Raw genomic sequence first — 22,124 nt, 5'->3', positions numbered from 1 at the left:
AAATTATATTATCATTTATTTTATAATAACAAAATATAAATGATATTATAATGTAATATTATAATAATATAATTCTTAGTATTTTATAATTTGATGGTAGTATATTGTTAAACTATTTTTATATTATAAAAATTAATATTTAAAAATAATTACTTAATAACTAATTTAAAAAATTCATAATATAACATTAAAATATTAATAATTTTAAATAATATTAATTAAATGTTAATATTAATATAAAATAATACTACAAATAATATTATATATACTACTGTCCTAAACATAATTTGATATTATAATTTAATACAGTATACCCTGAAATAATGCCCCATAATATAATACGATTAATGGTTTAGTACAACGTAATCACACTAGCTAAACTTGCAACGGCAGTTATTTATTGAGTTGTGTTGTAATTTTGGAATAGAGGGAGAAATGAGAAATATTAGTGTTTTAATATTTTTGTTTACAAGGTTATTAAACTGACGAGGTCAAGTGTTGTAAACTCTTATTAATTTAATAACAATTAATGGATAAAACTTACGTAATAAGAAAGAAAAATTTGGAAGTTACTACTTGGAACATGAACGAAAACGGTCAACTGCAAATTGGGGGAAAAAAAAAGGTTTTAATTGGTTAAGAAAAAAAAAAAGGATAAATAATATAAAATGGTAAAGGTGTGAAAAAGCGTCGAAGGAGAAAAGAAGGTGTAGATCTTAACACAAAACTACAACGGGAATTAGGGGTGTGAAGAATTGACTGATTAAGAGAGGCAGATGAGGGATATAACTATCTAAGATAGAGAGAGAACAACTGTCGGGGAAGAGAGAGAGCACAGTGAAGAAGAACGACGGCGGCATTTGGGATATAGAGCTGTAACTGTAACTTCCATCCTGCCTGTGCCTTCCTTCCTTCCTTCCGCAGCCAATCCAATCTAAACCATAAAACGTGTTGCACAACCCAAGAGTCCGGTCCAGATCTCCTTTTTTTTTTTTCTCCTCCTTCTCTGATTTTCGTAAGTACAGATAGCGACACAGATTTGAAATTTCTCCCAAAAATAATCACTGTACATCCACATTTACATCATATATTGTATACATCTTATTCAAGTGAGGTAGGCGGAACGAATCAAAAGAAGAAAATTTCAAAATCCATATTATAACCTAGCGTGAACTTGAGATCTCTGAAATTGAGTACAAGAATTACTGATGGAGACCGAGAAGAAATCGTCGGTGGTGTCGGATGTCGGAGCCTGGGCCATGAACGTCATAAGCTCCGTTGGGATTATTATGGCCAACAAGCAGCTTATGTCCTCCTCCGGCTATGCTTTCAGCTTTGGTCTGTGTCCGATCTGATCTGATCTTTTTTTTCAGTAATAGAATTAATTATTATGTCATTACTACGTAGTTTCTTTCATCTCTTCATGGATTCGCTAGATTCATGCACTTTGCCGCAAGTTTCTTTCAATGAAAATTGCAATATATACCAAGGATTTAAGATAAGGATAAACTCCAAACACTATGTATTAGTATTAATTAATACTTTTTTTCCTTCAATTTTCAGCCACAACTTTAACCGGGTTCCACTTTGCCGTAACGGCATTGGTTGGTTTGGTGTCTAATGCAACTGGATTATCCGCATCCAAGCACGTACCTTTGTGGGAGCTCCTCTGGTTCTCAATTGTTGCCAATATGTCTATTGCCGGCATGAACTTCAGTCTCATGCTCAATTCTGTTGGTTTCTACCAAGTATGTCTTTTTTTTTTTTTTTCAAATTTCATTTGTATTTTGGAGCCAATTCATATTTCAAATATTTCAGTAGGATTAATACAGACCCACAATCTGAATACAGGTTACCACTATTAACAATTTTCACTCTATTTGTTAATTAACACTTTCTGTTTTTCACAGATCTCCAAACTTAGCATGATCCCAGTGGTTTGCGTCATGGAATGGATCCTCCACAACAAGCACTATTCAAAAGAAGTGAAAATGGCTGTTGTGGTTGTGGTTATAGGTGTGGGTGTTTGCACAATAACCGATGTCAAAGTTAATGCCAAAGGTTTTCTGTGCGCCTGTGTAGCAGTCCTCTCTACGTCTTTGCAGCAAATTGTGAGTATTTTTGCTATTCTATCTGCTCACCGTCTAGTAGATCTCACCCAATTTCATGATCGTAGTCATTACTCTCATTGGTTTTTTTGTAATTCTTGTTCTGCCCTAAATCTTTTGTAGTCACGGTGAGGTATTACCATTTTTCATTCAATATAATAGTTATTAGTTAAATGATAGAAGATTAAATAATTGATTCTGTTATGTATCGAACTGTCAGAAGTATGTTAGTAGTTTTCTTGGTTTCTAGTGAGCTTATATAATAAGCCAATGACAACAGATGTTTGTTAATGCACAGTTCTGCTGAGTGAGAATCATTTATCATGGATCAACCACTGAACCACTGTGAATGTTTTATATTTGTGCTTGAAGATACAAAGTCTGTATTTCTTTCCTGTGTGTTGACAGTAATCTCAAACTAATTGGAGTTGTTTACAAGAATCAGTTTTTCTCTATTTTCCCTCCCTGCTGAAATCTCCTCCTCTGTAAAAGATGCATGGATAAATAGTACGTCATATTGGAAATTATTGGTGCTGTAAGTCTAATATTCAAACTTTTCTAGGTTGATATTGTTTAACTTACATAATAAGTGCTGTGATGGCAGTTTGAGGTTTCAAGAACCAAACTGGGATTCCTAATTGATTCTGAACTTTAAACAAAAAATAATCTAAAATAAGCTAGTATTTGTTCGGTTGAACGTGGAAGACTACTGGCCTATTTCGTAGATTTTACATGTGTGTGGCGAATAATCGGACTCAGATTTAGGATTGGAAAGAAACTACTACATATTGGAACTGGCTGCAATTATCCCCAAAGGATTTCTCAGTTGTTTTTGCCACTTGTTGTGGAGGCAAGATGTCATGGGTTCAAGTCCAAAGGAATACGTTTAATTTGGGACAGTGAGTCGGGGTGTCCAAGGTAAAATAGAAATACAAATCCCAATGTTATGTGTCACTCATCTATTGGATGATTAATTTCTTAACTTTTGAAATTACTATTCTACCATCCAATAGTGAATACCATATTAGTTGAGAGTCAAGTAGGGACTCAAATGTTGGGATCCTGCCATTACTCAAATAAAAAAAGTAACTGGCTACGTTTTACTATTTAGCACCATAACATGTATGATAAAATTTCTCTTAGCAGTTTTTTTTTTTTTTTTGGTTTGAATGTGGTTGTAGATATGTAGAATCGGGTAATCTTTAGATAATTCAAAATTCTTGTTGATGTGTTTATCTTATCATTTCCTGACTTGGTATGTTGGTCATGACCTCCAAAAATAAGTAATACCCTTTGGTGGGGGAAAACCTCTAAAATGAGAAAATGATATGATTGCAAGGAGTTCACTCTAAAATACCTGCAGAATACTAATCCTTGCATGTGTTTATTTTCAGCTTCCATAGCCCTAGGCAAAGTTAACATATTTCTGATTTTCTGATGTGCAGACAATAGGTTCCTTACAGAAGAAATATTCAATTGGCTCTTTTGAATTACTGAGTAAGACAGCTCCAATTCAAGCCGTCTCTCTACTTGTCCTTGGTCCATTTGTTGATTACTACCTTAATGGAAAATTCATAACAACCTATAAGATGACTTCTGGGGCCATTGTGAGTATTCCTTTTTTCTCTGACTTCAGTTGCTAGCCTTCTGGCTTCTGTCTGCATACATTTACTGATCCATATACAGGAAAAACTAATTTTAACCCTTATCTAATGACTGGTTTAAATGTGTGCAGCTTTTTATATTTCTATCATGTGCACTAGCTGTGTTCTGCAATGTGAGTCAGTACCTGTGCATTGGGCGATTTTCTGCAACTTCATTCCAGGTTTTAGGTCACATGAAAACGGTTTGTGTTCTCACATTGGGATGGCTGCTCTTTGATTCTGCACTGACTTTCAAGAATATAAGCGGGATGATTCTTGCTGTTGTTGGTATGGTAATATATAGTTGGGCTGTCGAGGCTGAAAAACAGAGAAATGCCAAGACTTCGCCCCAGTCAAAGAACAGCCTTACAGAAGAGGAAATCAGACTTCTGAAGGAGGGAGTAGAAAACACTCCCGTTAAAGATGTTGAACTTGGTGAGACAAAGGAGTAATATAATTTTTTTTAGCAGGTATTTCATTTGTTTTAATTCATCTTAGTCTGTATCTTTTACCTGATTTATGCAGCAGGACGACATTGATCCATATGGACTCCTCCACACATATTTATTTTAGAAATTGTGGTTATGATTAATTGAAAATTTTGTTTCATGTTTAATTTATCTCACTTTTCCCTGGAGTATGTGTGATGCTCTAAGAGATCGGCAAATGATTTTAGAATTGGACGATAAAATGTAAATTTCAGGTCATGTTGATGTTCAGATTGTGTTGATGGTTGTGTTAAGAAATGTACCAATGATTTTCATGTGATCTGACTCAAATGTGTCAATGGTTAGCAACCTCAAGTGAGCTCGAACTGTCTGTGGAGTTAATATTTTTGCGGAAATATGACCAACGAATATTGGGTTGGAAAGTGTTGTTTCAAACTTGTGAATGAATATTTTCTTTTCTTATTGAAGAGTGGCCTTCAATTTATGATTTTTGGCGACTTTGAAACATTGAAGTACTTAGCAATGACAATTTACCACCTTCTGTCTGTTTTGACCTCAAATGTCTCACGTTATCGCATTGTAGCGATATTTGTTGAGTTACCCAATCGAGTTTCACAACCTTTATATGATCGAACCTGCTTTTATATTAAACATTATGTTTCTCATTTTGATAATCTCTAACTTAGTAAACGATCATTTTGATTTCGATTTGACAATATGTCTTCGGTGTTCTTTCTGAAATCTACATGCATATTCTGTTTAGAAACTGGGTTAGGAATCAACAAAGTTTAGATACAAAAGTAACAACCTTTATGGTTTATTTATAAACTTTGTTAGTGATCCACTAACTTCGGTTAGGGAAAAAATAATAATCTTGATCCTTGATCAATGCTCAGGAAGGTAAAAACTATCTCAAGGGCACGGACTCTCAGCTTGTAATCATATATGTGCGCAATGCTTTGGCCAAAAAGGTCAAACAATTTCCTATTTATTTAGGAATGCCAAAATGTCAGCCTTGTCCTAGACTTGGCAAAACCTGAGCCTAATTGGAGCATGTCTTTTGTCGAATCGGGCCTAAAAGCCAGAATTTTCTATTTTTTATTTTTTTAAAAATTTTCATTATATTTATAAATTTATAGTTTATAAACTTTCGTTTTTATTATATTAACTTTTAAAATTTATACTAAATTTTAAATTTCAAATATAAGTTATGGGTAGGTTAAATAAACATTAAAATATACACTTTAATTAAAATTTAGTATAAATTTTCAATTAATCAAAGCTAGGAACATGAATCTCATATCCTAATTTTTAATGTGAAATTCTAACATATTCACAGCAAAGCCACATTGACAATATATTGATAGAAGAGAGATCGATCAACAAGAAATTTTTTCATGACAGAATGCGAATATAATACATAAAACTAATAGAGTGGACTTTATCATTTAGGATATATCGGTAAATGGGTCGAAACAAAAGTCTAGAACAAATAATAGAATGAAATAAATAATGATGATGATGAGGAGGAGGAGGAGGAGGAGGAGGAAGTGTTAAAAAATAATGTCATTGACGACGGGGATGATGAAGAAGAGCAGAAGCATTGTCATTGTCATGGTAAAACTTGGAAATGAGATCAGGAAGCTGCATGTAATGAGCGGAGGGATTGCCGGTCTTGAGGAGAAGAAGAAGATACTGAAAGACATCAATCTCGCAGGCAATCCTTAAGGCCCCGTCGTATGAAAAACCAAATTCTTCCTCTGAAAGTTTAAGCAAGTTCTCGAAGAGGTTTAGGTAATTGGCTTCCATTTCAAACTTGAACTGCATGTCTTTTCCCACGAACACACGTACATGACCTTCTTCTGCCTCTGAATCTGAAGGAAAACTCTTTGCTCCGCAGCACCACTGCTTCCTCACAATACCTCTCATATTATTAATTTATAAATATCATATCTACCTTCCTTCCTTCTTGTTTCAGTACTAGGTAGTAGCTTTTGTTTAGCTCTGGTTCGGAGATTGCTTTGGTTTAATCGTTGCCACCCTACCTCCTACGATACGACCTGATGATGATCGTCCTAGTAATTTTGATTGTATTATATATATTGACGAATGAATGTGTTGTACTACTAGCTAGACACACACATACAACAAAGTGGGAAGGGATTTTATAACTTCATGCATGTGATTAATTAATCATGTTATATAATGAACTATAACATGGAGGCGGAGGTGGACGTGAAGCCGCGGAGAGTGAGTTGCCTGGGGCCCTCAACAACTTAAAAAGAATACTAATTAATAGTTTTGAAGTTAATTAATAATTATTAGTCTATCAGAAGCAGCTGCATGCTGATTAATTATTGATTGCTATAAATTGTTAGTTAAATTAATTAACATCATGAAATTGTATAATTAACTCAAGATATATAAGTGGAGGTGAGGTTTAGCCGAGCAACGATACGCCAGGCTAGGCGCATGCTTTAAGTCAGAGCTCAGAAGGTTTGGAGGTGAATGAATTGCTGTCAACATTCGCATATCTATATCTATATATATATATATATAAAGCTCGAACTAAAAGAGGTGATGTGATATCATTATTTCTCATTTTTTTATATTTTCTATTATTTAATAAATTGGTTGAGATTAAAAAAAAAGATATTATCATTTTCACACCAAAATATTCTGACACATCATGTCAGTATCAGGGTTTGGTAAAACTATCAATTTACCACCAAATATTTAAACCGTTAGCATTTTCCCACCATTCCGTTAAAACCAAGTTAATATGTAACGGAAAATTTTTAAAAGGTCAATTTTACCCCTAGAGCATAAAAAACCATGTAATTAACCTTTCATGAATTTTGTAATTAAATCATCATTTGTTATTCTTCCTTCTTAAAAGACAAAAATTACCCTTTATAAATTTTGTAAAACTGACCGTGTGGTGTTAGGTACTTCATAAATTGATTTAATTTATTTAATTTTTAAAGGGCAAATTTATTTATTTAATTTTTTGTGTAAAATTATTATCATCATATCAAAGATTAAATTACTTCTTTTGCACATTCTTTTTTTCCCTTTCATAAATTGATTTTTAGTAGTATAATAAATTGTCTTTAGCTCGTCAATTTAATAAATAAATTTGCCCTTTAAAAATTAAATAAATTAAATCAATTTATGAAGTACCTAGCACCACACGGTCAATTTTATAAAATTTATAAAGGGTAATTTTTGTCCTTTAAGAAGGAAGAATAACAAATGATGATTTAATTACAAAATTCATAAAAGGTTAATTATATGGTCTTTTATGCTCCAGGGGTAAAATTGATATTTTAAAAATTTTCCGTTACATATTAACTGAGTTTTAACAGAATGGTGGGAAAATACTAACAATTTAAACGTTTGGTGGTAAATTGATAGTTTTACCAAACCGTGGTACTGACATGATGTGTCAGAATACCTTTAGTGGAAAAATGATAATATCCCATAAAAAAATAACTACATTATAAAATATTAAAAATAGAAAATAATTATTACATTACAAAAGATTACATGTCTCTTCCTCTTTTTATTTAAATTCAATAATATATAATCATTAATAATAATTAATTATAAGTCTTGAAACATTCATTTATTTTATTATGCCAACAATTAAACTTTAGTGGCTTAAATACATCAATTAATTAATATAAGAAGGAATGATCCTTCATCTTCCCTCAATAATGTCATTAGAGCCTAATTTTAATGTCATAATCTCATATTTAATTATGCAACCTTTTGTTTAGTGCCTTTTGGCTTCTTCAAACTCTATAAATATTAAGGCAGTGTTTACTTTCTGGAGTGGGAGTATAGAGTGTGGATTCCTTCCACTCCAATGTTTACTTACCTTAAAAAATGGGGGAGTGAGAGTGGGAATCTGTGGGTCCCACCCAATTTTGAAGTGGGTAGTGGGATTCCCACTCCCATGGGGGGAGGTGGGAGTGGGAATCCACTCCCCCTTCTTCCCATTTTATCCTTATAAAAATAAATAAATAAATAATATTTAATAAAATAAATAATATCATATTTAATAAAATAAATAATATTTAATAAAATAAATAATATCATATTTAATAAAATAAATAATATCATATTTATTAAAAATAATTATTATATCATATTTATTTAATTAAATTTAATAAAATAAAAATAAATAAATATTATATTATATTTAAATATTAAACATTAATTTTAATAAATATTAATTATTTATTTAATTAATAATAATAAATATTTTATTCTAAAAAAATATTAATTTTGTACTATATTATCAATAATAATATTTCATTTGTGTTGCTATTATTAATGATTTTTATTCACATAATTTAAATTAAAATTAATAAAAAAATTATGATTTACATAATTAAGAATATTAGTAATTATTATTAATTTATAAATATAATAAAATATTTATTTTATTTTCTAAATATATTTTTTATTATTTTTTTAATTACAAATTATAATTCTGTACATAAGGATAAAATTGTAATTTAAAACAATTTACTCCCAATCCAAGACAAAGTAAACAAATAATTAGGATTCTGATTGACAATCCATACTTTCATTTAGTCTAAGTAAACACCCTACTCCCACTCCCACTCCACACTCCTAATCCAACGATTCCCACTCCTCAAGATTCCCACTACAATCCAAAAAGTAAGCGCAACATAAGTAGTTAAGATTTGTGGCATCATTATTTCTTATCTTTTTATATTCTCTATTATCTAATATATTGGTTGAGATTAAAAAATAATTACATTACAAAATATTAAAATAGAAAATAAATAGAAAATAATTATTAGATTACAAAAGATTACTTGTCTCTTCCTTTTTCTATTTAAATGCAACAATATGTAACCATTAATAATAATTAATTATAAGTCTTGAAACATTCATTTATTTTATTAAGCCAACAACTAAACTTTAGTGGTTTAAAATACATCAACTAATTAATAAAGAAGGAAGGTTCCTTCATCTTCCCTCATTAATGCTACTAGAGCCTAATTTTAATGTCATAATCTCATATTTAATTATGCAAACTTTTGTTTAGTGTCTTTTGGCTTCTTCAAACTCTATAAACATTAAGTATTTAAGATTTTTTATGTTTGGATTTTTTATTATTATTTAACCCACATCCTTTTTAGAAATGTTCTTATGTTTTTATTTTTTGACTTATTTGAATTTTTAGTATTGTATACTTCATGGAGTGCTCTTTTCTTCATAAGTTGAACAATGATAAAAATAGTTGGATAATAAGAGTTAGGCTTTGTAGGATGTGGAAGTCTATTAATACCAAGAAGAATGGATAATTGATTAGTGTGAACATAATTTTTATTGATGAAAATGTTATGTACACTTAATTATACACATTAATATATATTTTTAAAGTTAACAAAAAAATAATTAACTTTCATAAATAACATTAGTTTTATAAAGCTGCGTCATCTTTAAAAAAAATCAATTTATATTTTTTATCAATTTTATCAAGTGCAAAGTAAAAAAAAATACTAAATTCTTTTTTTAAAGCTGCGCGAAGCGGTTCTATTTCCTAGTAAAGAATAAAGAAATGTTTGTTTAATTGATGGAGAAGAATTATAAATATAGAGAAAGAAACGCAGTGTGAAAAACTGAAAATAATGGAGGAGAGAGCTTGATATGGAAGTCAAGGCCAGCTAAGGAACCGCGTATAAAGCGAAAGATAGATAGCCATTTGCAGTTTGCAAACTCAATTATTGTATTTGTCATCAATAAGGCTGACCGACTCCCCATCCCAATCCCCAATTCCCATCCCATGAGACAGGCGGCGAGGTGAAGACACAAGCGAGGCTCATCCATCTTAAGTCATTAATAACAATAATAATAATGAGATGATGAAATAAGAAGAAGAATATGACAATCTCATCTTCCCATCCCACGATAAACACAAATGCTCACTAATTAATTTGTGTTACGTAATTTTACAAATCCAACTTAAAATGTTAAAAGGTTATCAATTATGATATCACGAATAGGGATGGCAAACAGTGGGTCTGGGCCGGGCTTTTTCAAGTCCATGTTCAGGCCTACTGTCAGTTAAGATTGCGGGTCTAGGCCGGGCTCGGGCTGGACTTGGGCTTTATTTATTTATTTAAAAAATTTTAAATTATTGTAAATTTGAAATAAATTAATGATCAACAAGTTATTACAATCATAGATAAATTAAAAGAAAATGAATATTTCAAATTAAAATAATAAATAAAGTAAATAAAAGCTCATAACTTTAATTTTCTTTAATACTGGATTTTCTAATTCAAACGCTCTCTTAATTAATTGACACAAAAGAGAGAATTTAGTATCATAATTTTAGTTTTTTTTAATCATAATTGATTTATAATTATAAGTTAAGAATTTAAGTTTTCTTTTTTATTTTTAAATTACTTTTCAATTTTAATTATATTATTCTAATTTATAAAATTATTTTTTAAAAAAAGTAGTGGCCCTGGGTTTTGTCCGAGCTTTTTTTTCATGGGTGTTGTGCAAATTTTAATGTACTCGCAAGCGCACGAATCTATTGTAGTATAGACTAATGGTGACGAGTGTCGATCCCACGAGGAGGTGGATTTTAATTGTGTATAGAATTAATTTTGTAAATGAGTGGTTGGATTTTTTGGTGGAAATGATTTGGAATATGCTAAAACTTAAATTAAAATGGCGATAATAAATTCTAAAATTGGTATTGAAATGGCGAGAAGAAATTGAAGAGAATTCTATTGAAATAACGTACTTGGGTATCTGGATCCGTATCAACATGCATCATGGGCTAAATAATTCGTATTAATGTCAATTAAATCATGAGGGGGGAATCCACACCTCATGAACCACGCTCTAATCAATATGGTGCTAAGGGCTTATCGTGCCAAATAATAATAACCTTATACTAGAAAGCCGGTGTAACCAAGGCGGTATCTAGACAAGACTATTATTATTTGTCGACGAGAAGTCAAAACATCCACAAAAATTAGAGGGGAAGAGAAAATAAATTTACCAAATTAAGCCCATGACACATGTTGAGACTTCACCTTCAACCCAAGCTTGAAAGAAAATTAGCCACTCATAGTTGAACTAGGGGCAAAATAGAAATTTATTAAAATACGAAGAAAATACAAGATGGAGAAGGAATTACAGAAAATGGATCCCAAAAATGGATTCAGAGATATCAAATTAGGGGGGGGGGGCCCCCTTTTTATAGATACATGGAGTAAATCATGGCCATCGGATTAAAAACAGTTTGGACGCTCAGGATTGCGCCACGTCATCAGTCAACAGTCCACGGTTTGACCACGCGGATGAACAGTAACACGGTTTGACCCGACTTTGAACAGTAACGCGGTTTGGTTGAAAATAATCCTGTGTGATGCATGCACCGTACGCGAGATTTTTCGTCCACTGATATGCTGCCATGTCACCATCAACAGTACATAAGAATTTTAGTCCAACAGGATCGTGACACCTCATCAGTCAATGCCACATCATCGGTCAATGCCACGTCATCATCCGTCTATGTGAACAGTGTCGTGAACAGTAACGTATACAGTACCGTACACGTGAATAGTACCGTACATGTGAATAGTGTCATTTTTCCTTTTATGCTCCTCCTAAGGTTTTCGACCGTCCTGAGTTCAAAAGTGATGTCCGTTTTGCCGTCTGATCTCTCCTTTATTGTGAAATGACTATAATGCCCCTAAAATACATAAAATACTTAATTAAAATAAAACACATGTAATTAAATCACAAGAAGGTTAAATATATAAAAGTAAGGGTTGTTAGTAAGACTTAAAATGTAAAATGACGGTTTTCTCCTTTATAAATATGCATTTTCTAACACTCAACACACCCCCCAACCAGCTTATTGCTAGTCCCTAGCAAATAAAGCGAAAACAAAATTCAAATTCAAAATAATTTTTTTTTTGTTTTAATAGAAACACTCGTATTTATTCCATCAGATTAATGATAGCAATCAAATAAAAGTATAAGCATTATCTCCAGTCTAAAGCAACATCACACCCACATCAACCATCCACATGAATTAGCCCAGTAGACTTTGTTTTAGCTACTCTCAAGAATGACATGTCAAACCCCAAAATCTCACTGGAAGTAGTGACACTCTCACAAATAAATTAATCCCAATAAAAATAGTCACTCCAATGAATGGTAATTGAGAGAGAAAATAATAAAGAAGTGATATCACATGCTCTCACCAAGATGAAATAAATATGCCCTCAGCTTAGAAATAATACGATCTCAAGTCAAATAAAATGTTAGTCAACCCACATTATTTATCTTTTTTTTTTTTAATTATGCATCACTACATCTTTTTAGCCCATATAACTAGCTTCTACTTCAAACTATAGTTCCCTAAAATCAAGAAGGACTTTTATTAGGACGAAACGTAGGCTAGGGACATGGCTAACAAAGAAGGAAAATAAGGAAAACAAAGTGTATGTTTGAGAAAAATGCAGAGAATTTTTTTTTTTTTTTTTTTGGAAGTTGCAAGGTGGATTTCACCTATTTTTATTCTTTTGAAACAACAACTTTTGTTTTTGTTTTTATTTTTGTTTTTTTTTTAATTTTTTTTTTGCTTTTATTTGGCATAACTTCACTGACCAAAATAATTATTTACATTTTCTCAAACATAAATAGGTGATGGAACTTATAAGATATCGGGTAATACTCCAAATCGAAGTGGGTCAAGATGATAAGTTGACAAAGAAAAGGTTTTTTTTTTTTTTTTTAAAGGCTCAAAAGGGTTAACTATGGATATTAAATAAAAGGGATGGCTTGAAAGGCTCAAACAGATCAAAGATGGCCTCTCCATCGTCTTTTAGGGCTCTAAATAATCTTCCATATCTACTAGTTAGATGGGCCTCCAAATGTAGCAACACACTCTTTTTTCTTTTTTTTTTATTTTACAATTTTTTTTTAAGGGTTAACTCAAAAGTAATTTAGAGATCGTGTATAAAATAATAAACTGCTAAGCTGTATAAAGAGTGGGCAAAAGGGTTATTCTCCAAGAAAAATAATAGGCTCAAAAACTCACTTGGTACTTATTATGACATGTTCATTCCTTCAAGCAACTCACATTTGTCTCCGACATCAACATGTAAAGTAGCAAACATAGCGTAACATCACTTAAGACCAAAGATAATACAAATACTAAAATTTGAAATTAATCATGTCATCCAATGTTAAAACAAATCACACATTTTTTTTTTAAACATCATTCTACCCCCCAACCTATTCTAAACATGAAAGGAAAATATGCATGCAGAAATGTGAAAATGATGCATAAAAACTAATTAGAAAAGTTACACGTAAAATGATAGAAAACGAAAATGATTTTTTTTTTTAAAAAAAAAGAAGATGCGTTTCTAGAGGAACTACACTCCATATTCAGCCATCTTCGACTCAAAAGTTGGAAAATGTATACTTATAGAGGAGAAATTAAAGAAGAAAAATAAACATAAACACATAATAAAGAAAAAGAAAATGTCTGAATTTTTTTTTTTTTTTTTATAAACGATGAAGATGCGTTTCTAGAGTAACTACACTCCATATTCAGCCATCTTCAACACAAAAAGTTAGCAACAGTTAGTTTCTACAACAAAAATTAGTAAAAACTTAACCAAAATTCCACAATTGTCGACTATTCCCTCCCCCCAACCAGAACGAAACATTGTCCTCAATGTTTGAAAGGAAAGAAGTAGAGTTTAGAAGACATCACCTGGGTGGTGCAACACAGAAGAAAATATTTATAGGCGGAGAGTTAAATCTAATTTGTACTTCTTACTGCTGCTACTGTTACCATCATTATTTGGACGCTCCAACACGAAGGTCCAGGGGTCTGGCTCCGATCTATAAGCTTGTAACAGATCAAGTAGCTCATTAGCAGTGTGAGCACAAATAAAAAGTTTTTTCACATTAGCGGGAATGAAATAGTTTTTTATTGCATGGTTAAGAAATGCGATAAAGCCATCATAAAAGTTATTGACATTTAACAAACCGATGGGTTTTTGGTGGATGTGCAGATGGGCCCAAGATGCTAGCGTGATAAGTGCCTCTAGTGTTGCAAGATCTCCTGGAAGGAAAATAAATGCATCAGCATGATTAAGCATTTCAGTTATTCTTTCTTGCATACCTGAGACGACTAACTCTTCTCCAGTTGATGAGTCAGACGAACTGCCCAATGGTTTTAAGACTCTTGGGATGATGCCTAACACTTGACTTCCTCTGATAAAAGCTGCTTCTGAGACCATTTTTGATAACCCTCGATTACCTCCTCCATACACCAAGTGTAATTTTCTCGCTGCTATGCTTCGACCAAGATCTATGGCTGCCTCAACGAACTCTTTATGTTTGCCATAGGTAAATCCAGAAAGCACACAAATGTTCTTGAATTGTCTATTGGGAGTAGCTGCCATTGTGATACTTCTCGAAAACAATTTGTGAGTGCTTGACAAAAAAGAAATCACATTTAAGAGTCTCGGTGATAGTGGGTCATGGTTGTGTATGAGGTAATATGTTAGTGTCAAATAACACGTAAAGCACGTGGCTCGCGAGTCAAAAAGAAAACAGTAAAAAGGAAAAAGCAAACAGTAATAAAATTATTAAAGACAATAATGCAAACAATAAAACAACAGTGAAATGAAATAAAATAACAGTAAAGTAAAAGGATATTTACACGTAGTTGCGACTGTGGCTCACATCTTCCTCTGGTTTTACGTCCAGAAACGGCTTGAACGCCCTCTATGGGTCGAGGATAGGCTTCCTATCCAGTTTTCTTATAAACTGGCAAACAGGGTCGTTTATAGTCAGATTCCCGAGACTATATCGTGCATGCTCTTTCTGGAATAATGGCCATAACTGGAGAATCGCTCCTTGCACATATCCACTAGGATGCGTTTCAAGAGACAAAAGGATATCATCCAATGACTCCTATTTCAAGTCATCCCTAATGAATTGAATCTTATCTTCCCTGTTATCAGACACCATTCCTAAAGAACATGGGTTTTTATTGCAACTCATTCTGGCACACTTATGACAAGCAACAGAAATTCTTCGAGCTCGTCGTTTTCTTGCATAATTTCCTTTACCACAACCAGGCATGTATGCAATAAATTTTGGAGGTAACTCACCTGCCGATCGTACTTTAGCCTCGATTAACCAACGGATGTCAGCAGGTATGTTATTCTTCATGAGTAATCGCATGCGTTCGGACCGAGCTTTATAGATCGTAAGGAGGGCATTCTGAGGAAGTGAAGGGAATCGCTTGTGAAGCTTCGCTAGAATCTCGTTTCTGTCCATACCTTCGCCTCAGAATATCAGTTATTATGGGAAACTGAAGTAACCGACTTGATTGTCACGGAGTACCGTTATCCGCCACTTCACAGGGGTAACAAACTAAAGCACATAAACAGAAAAAAAAATTAAAACACACAAAGAAAATTAAAATCGTCCTCTTATTGAATTTACCTCAAGCTCCAACTGGATGTCGTAAACACTTCTCTCAATGTCTCTGAGTTGGCTTTCTAAACCCTCAACATAGGCTACTAATTCTGGTGGTTGTAGAGCCCAAATGCGTTGTGTTTTACAAAATTGAATCTGCCTTTTGAGATGAGTTTTGACACGTTGAAGTGGTTTAAGAATGTTCAGGAGGAACGGTCTAAGTATGAGACTCATGATTAACAATGATAAGAGAAAACTTAATGGTAAAATAAACACACTTATGCAAAAACAATTTCAATTAGCAAAAGAATAATAATAAAAAGAAAGAAAGAAAAATCAAATCAACGAAAAGAAAAAAAATCAACTCAAATTTGGTGGGTCACTCAAATTTATTTCGGTGTCTTCTTCATGTGGTTGGTACTCTAGATATGGCTTTAATCTTTGACCATTAACTTTAAACGTGACACCATTCTTTGGGTCTTTAATTTCAATTGCCCCATGTGGAAAAACAGTATGAACAATAAATGGGCCAGACCAACGAGAGCGTAACTTACCTGGGAATAGGTGCAAGCGAGAATTGAATAAAAGCACTTTCTGACCTGGAGTGAACGATTTTCTCATAATTTGCTTATCATGGAAGACTTTCATTCGTTGCTTGTAAATCTTGGCATTTTCGTACGCGTCATTGCGAATTTCTTCAAGTTCTGCCAGCTGTAATCTTCTTTCTGAGCTGGCTTGCTGCATGTCAAAATTGAATTTCTTGATGGCCCAATATGCACGATGCTCGAGTTCCACAGGTAGGTGGCAAGCTTTTCCATACACTAGCCTGTAGGGTGACATCCCAATCGGGGTCTTGAAAGCCGTTCTATATGCCCATAATGCATCATCAAGTCTTAATGACCAATCTTTCCTGTCTGGCCTCACCGTCTTTTCTAATATGTGCTTTATTTCTCGATTGGAGATCTCAACTTGGCCACTGGTTTGTGGATGATACGGGGTCGCCACTTTGTGTGTGATTGAATACTTTGTCAAAAGAGCTTTGAATGCTTTGTTACAAAAGTGGGCACCACCATCACTGATTATTGCTCGAGGGAATCCAAAGCGTGAAACAATGTTGCTTTTCAAAAATGCTATCACCACCTTGTGATCATTGGTTCTACATGGAATTGCTTCTACCCATTTCGATACGTAGTCAACACCAACCAATATGTATTGATGGCCAAAAGAAGGGGGAAAGGGTCCCATGAAGTCGATACCCCATACGTCAAAAATTTCTACCACTAAAATTGGATTTAATGGCATCATGTTCCTTCGTGTAATGCTCCCCATTCGTTGACACCTATCACATGAAGAACAGAACGTGTAAGCGTCTCGAAATATAGTTGGCCAATAGAAACCACATTGTAAAACTTTAGTCGCTGTTTTCTTAGCACTGAAATGGCCTCCACAAGCTTGTTCATGGCAGAATGAAAGGATATTTTGAATTTCACTTTCTGGGACACATCGTCTAACAATTTGGTCTGCACAATACTTGAACAAATACGGGTCATCCCAAAAGAAATTCTTTATTTCCGCAAAGAATTTGATCTTGTCTTGCTTGGTCCAATGCTCTGGAAGTTTACCTGTAATAAGATAATTAACTATATCAGCATACCAAGGTAATACTTCCACACTCATTAATTGTTCATCTGGAAATGACTCATTCAATGGTAATGATTCTGTAATTGTGTCAAAATGGAGACGAGAGAGGTGGTCCGCCACAACATTTTCTGTCCCTTTTTTATCTTTGAATTCCAAGTCAAATTCCTGCAAAAGTAACACCCAACGAATTAGTCTGGCTTTTGCATCTTTCTTTGTGAGAAGATATTTAAGAGCAGCATGATCTGTGAATATAATTATTTTACAACCAATGAGATAAGATCGAAATTTTTCTAATGCAAACACTACTGCTAGCATTTCTTTTTCAGTAGTTGAATAGTTCAACTGTGCATCATTTAATGTCATACTAGCATAGTAAATAACATGGGGAATTCGATCAACTCTTTGTCCTAATACTGCTCCTACTGCATAATCAGATGCATCACACATTAGCTCAAATGGTAAGCTCCAGTTTGGGGCCTGAATGATGGGTGATGATGTCAACAATTGTTTTAATTTTTCAAACGCCATGAGACATGAATTATTAAAGATAAAAGGTACATCCTTAGCAAGTAAATTGCATAAGGGTCTAGAAACTTTGCTAAAATCTTTAATGAAACGTCTATAGAAACCAGCATGCCCAAGGAAAGATCTTACTTCTCTGACTGTTTTGGGTGGAGGAAGATTAGAAATGAGATCCACCTTGGCTTTGTCAACCTCAATACCTTTGCTCGAAATGATGTGACCGAGAACAATACCTTGTTTTACCATAAAATGACATTTCTCCCAATTTAAGATCAAGTTCTTCTCGATACATCTCTGCAGAACTAGTGTTAGATGATGTAAACATTGATCAAACGAGTTGCCAAAGACAGAAAAGTCATCCATAAAGACTTCAAGGAATCGTTCAACCATATCAGAAAAAATGCTCAACATGCATCGTTGAAATGTAGCAGGTGCATTGCATAATCCAAATGGCATTCTCCTATATGCAAATGTGCCAAAAGGGCAAGTGAAAGTAGTTTTCTCCTGATCTTTTGGTGCTATGGGGATCTGATTGTATCCTGAGTAGCCATCTAGAAAGCAATAAAATTCATGACCTGCTAATCTATCAAGCATTTGATCAATAAATGGTAAAGGGAAATGGTCTTTACGTGTGACAGAATTCAACTTCCTATAATCAATGCATACACGCCATCCTGACTTTTTGGGGACAACTTGTACAGGACTGACCCATGAACTATCAGAAATTGGGTAAATGATACCTGCATCTAATAGCTTAAGGACCTCAGTTCTAACAACTTCTTTCATGTTAGGATTTAACCGACGTTGCATCTCCCTAGTAGTTTTAGCATTTTCATCAAGGTGAATGTAATGCATGCAATCTACTGGGTTTATACCTTTAATATCTGCTATGGTCCATCCTAATGCTTCTTTGTGCTCTTTTAAAACATCCAACAACTTACCTTTTTGTTCGTCATTTAGGGATGATGAGATGATTACCGGCAGAGTACTTTCTTCTCCCAAAAACGCATATTCCAAAGTGTTAGGCAATGGTTTGAGCTCGAGTTTCGGTGGTGATTCTGATGATGGGATGAGTTTCTTCTCTGATGGTGCTAGTTGTTCAACTCTTGACTTCCATTTATTAGTGTCCATAGATGGTGCTGAGTCAAGTAGGGCATTGACCTCTTCGACCGATCTGTCAATATCAAAATCAAAACTAAAGTGAGTTAAACATGTTTGTAAAGGATCACTAAGGTTTGAAACAAAAGTATCATCAACTAATGCTTCAATTAAATCCACATCAACAATTCCATCATCTGCACTGTGAGGTTGTTTGGCAATGTTGAAAATGTTTAGCTCCATAGTCATGTTGCCGAATGACAACTGCATATTTCCAGTCCTGCATTGAATGTGAGCATCCGCAGTTGCCAAGAAAGGTCGGCCTAGAATAATGGGGATGTACTTCCTTGAATCCTGTATTAGTTGAGTGTCAATTACAATGAAGTCAACAGGAAAATAAAATTTGTCTACCTGGATAAGCACGTCCTCCACAATACCACGAGGTATTTTCGTGGACCGATCTGCAAGCTGTAACACCACTGGAGTTGGGTGTAATTCTCCCAGTCCAAGTTTCACGAATACAGAGTAAGGCAAAAGATTTACACTAGCTCCTAAATCCAACAAAGCATTCTCAATTGTGTGGTTCCCTATACTACATGAGATAGTGGGGGAGCCTGGGTCTTTGCATTTTAAAGGAATTTTATGTTGGAGTATAGAACTAACGTTTTCTGTTAAAAATGCCTTCTTTTGAACATGCATATTTCTCTTTTTAGTACAAAGGTCTTTAAGAAACTTGGCATAGGATGGAACTTGTTTAATAGCATCAAGCAAAGGGATGTTAACACTTACTTGTTTGAAGATTTCGAGAATCTCACCTGTGGATTTTCCCTTCTTGCCTTTCGCTAACCTCTGAGGAAATGGAGCTTTCGGAACGTATTCTCGTGGGTTGGTTTCTTCTTTCTCCTCCAGTGATGATTCCTCAACATTCACAGGTACAATTTGATTTTCTTTTGTCACCGGCATCTCCACTTTGTTGTCGACTTCTTTTCCTTTTCGCAAAGTCATTATTGCTTTGACCTCTCCATGCTGCTGTGGTGAACTGGTACTCGCTTCATGCACTCCTTTAGGATTAGGCACTGGTTGACTTGGAAATTTTCCTTTCTCAACAGTCATTGCCAAGGTCTGAACTGAAGAAGCGAGTTGTCCCACCATCTTCTCGAGGCTTGAAACTGATTGAGCTTGTGAATTGAAGCCTGCTCTCAACTCATTTCGTAGTCCATCAATGGTGCGATTCTGTTGCTCAATCGTGGAGTGAGTAAGATTCTTGAGATTCTGGAATGAATCCTCCCATGGTCTGGGCTGAGAGTAATTCTGGTTCTGATTGTATGGTCTAAATGGTGGCTGAGAGGCTTGAGGATTTTGTGGAATTGGTGGAGCTGGAGCTGTTGGTCCATTCTGTTGGAATCCTTGAGACCATGAAAAATTGGGGTGGTCTCTCCATCCAGGGTTATATGTGTTGGAGTATGGGTTGTAATTTGATGGCTTTCTCATTACACCTATGGCATTGGCTTGATCTGAGTATGAGTCATGGTCATGTGGTTCTGTTGATTTAGCAGTCGATAACGATGCTATTTGTCGAGCAAGACCTTCAACCATCTCCTTGACTTCTTTGATTCCCGAAGTTGACTCGCCAATTTGAACCTCATTTACTCCCTTAATTCGTCTAGTATTCCTGAGTGATCAACTCCGTTGTTGGGAATTATCCGCTTGTCGCTGGAAGAATTCCCAAATCTCTGATGCACTTTTTGACATTAGCTCTCCTCCACTTGTTGCCATTAGCCATTCTTGCACATTCGGCAATAATCCCTCCAAAAAGTATTGGCATTGGTGCCATTTCTCGTACCCATGATGTGGACACTTCAAGAGTAGCCCATTGAATCGCTCCCATGTTTCGAAAAACTGCTCGTCCTCTCTTTGGGTAAACTCCGAGATTTCCCTGCGAATAGCATTGGTTTTATGCACTGGGAAATATTTATTCAAAAATTTAGTTACCATTTGTTCCCATGATGAAATGCTATTAGCAGGCAACATATTTAACCATGAACGAGCTCTATCCTTTAAAGAAAATGGGAATAGTCTAAGTTTAACATCATCATCTGAAAAATTCTCATATTTGAATGTTTGACAAATGGCATGAAAATCATTCAAATGATTATATGGATCCTCATTTTCTAGGCCATAAAATGTAGGGAGACAATTTAACACACTAGGTTTTAATTCAAAACTCCTAGCAGCTACATTTGGGTATCTTATGCATGACGTGCTCAAATTAGCTAAGGGACTAAAATAGTCCTTAAATGGCCTCTCCTGTGGTGCTTGTAAATCCATTTTATTTTTAACGTGTTTGTGTGTGCGAAGTGTTTTTTCTAATTCAAGGTCTATAGGTTCAAGATTATGTAATAATGACCTACGACCATGCATGCAAAATAAATAAAATAAAAATAAAGATGCAAACAAAACAAAAAATAAAGATGGGAACAAAACAAATAAAAATAAAGAAGAGTGAGAATTACGATACTAACCTTATTGCGCTATTACAACCTTTTTATAAAAATACACAAAAATAAATACGTGAAAGAAATTAACTAAAAATTAAATTAATAAGATAAACAAAACAAAAAAAAAATTACAAAGAAAAATAAATGGAAAATTAAATTACAGAATTTTAAAGAAGAGAAAAAGAAAAGAAATACTAACCTTTAAATGTAGATTTACTTTTTTTTTTAATAATTAAAAAAAAATACAAGAAAACAAATAAAAGAAATTATTCACAAAAATTAATTCTATGAATTAAAATTACTTACCTCCCCGGCAACGGCGCCAAAAACTTGTTGTGCAAATTTTAATGTACTCGCAAGCGCACGAATCTATTGTAGTATAGACTAATGGTGACGAGTGTCGATCCCACGAGGAGGTGGATTTTAATTGTGTATAGAATTAATTTTGTAAATGAGTGGTTGGATTTTTTGGTGGAAATGATTTGGAATATGCTAAAACTTAAATTAAAATGGCGATAATAAATTCTAAAATTGGTATTAAAATGGCGAGAAGAAATTGAAGAGAATTCTATTGAAATAACGTACTTGGGTATCTGGATCCGTATCAACATGCATCATGGGCTAAATAATTCGTATTAATGTCAATTA

The 22,124-nt window shown here is 33.8% G+C and overlaps 1 protein-coding gene across 1 annotated transcript; it reads left to right on the top strand.

Moving 5' to 3' along the window:
• The first annotated feature begins 646 nt into the window (after nucleotides 1-646).
• On the top strand, nucleotides 647-4,367 carry LOC102610764 (UDP-rhamnose/UDP-galactose transporter 1). Its single transcript, XM_006494360.4, has 5 exons — nucleotides 647-1,338; nucleotides 1,564-1,748; nucleotides 1,911-2,111; nucleotides 3,554-3,715; nucleotides 3,844-4,367. Exons 1-5 carry the CDS (start codon nucleotides 1,209-1,211, stop codon nucleotides 4,201-4,203), a joined length of 1,038 nt encoding a protein of 345 aa, XP_006494423.1. The 5' UTR covers nucleotides 647-1,208; the 3' UTR covers nucleotides 4,204-4,367.
• Nucleotides 4,368-22,124: the final 17,757 nt, after the last annotated feature.

The sequence above is a fragment of the Citrus sinensis genome, chromosome 5 (assembly GCF_022201045.2).
Source record: "Citrus sinensis cultivar Valencia sweet orange chromosome 5, DVS_A1.0, whole genome shotgun sequence".
Lineage (NCBI taxonomy): Eukaryota > Viridiplantae > Streptophyta > Magnoliopsida > Sapindales > Rutaceae > Citrus > Citrus sinensis.
This window is presented reverse-complemented; position numbering and strand designations above follow the sequence as displayed.

Coding starts and splice junctions, on each gene's coding strand:
- LOC102610764 (XM_006494360.4), top strand. CDS start 1,209: ATGGAGACCGAGAAGAAATCGTCGGTGGTGTCGGATGTCGGAGCCTGG. Junction 1,339..1,563: donor CGGCTATGCTTTCAGCTTTG/GTCTGTGTCCGA, acceptor TTCAATTTTCAG/CCACAACTTTAACCGGGTTC. Junction 1,749..1,910: donor ATTCTGTTGGTTTCTACCAA/GTATGTCTTTTT, acceptor TGTTTTTCACAG/ATCTCCAAACTTAGCATGAT.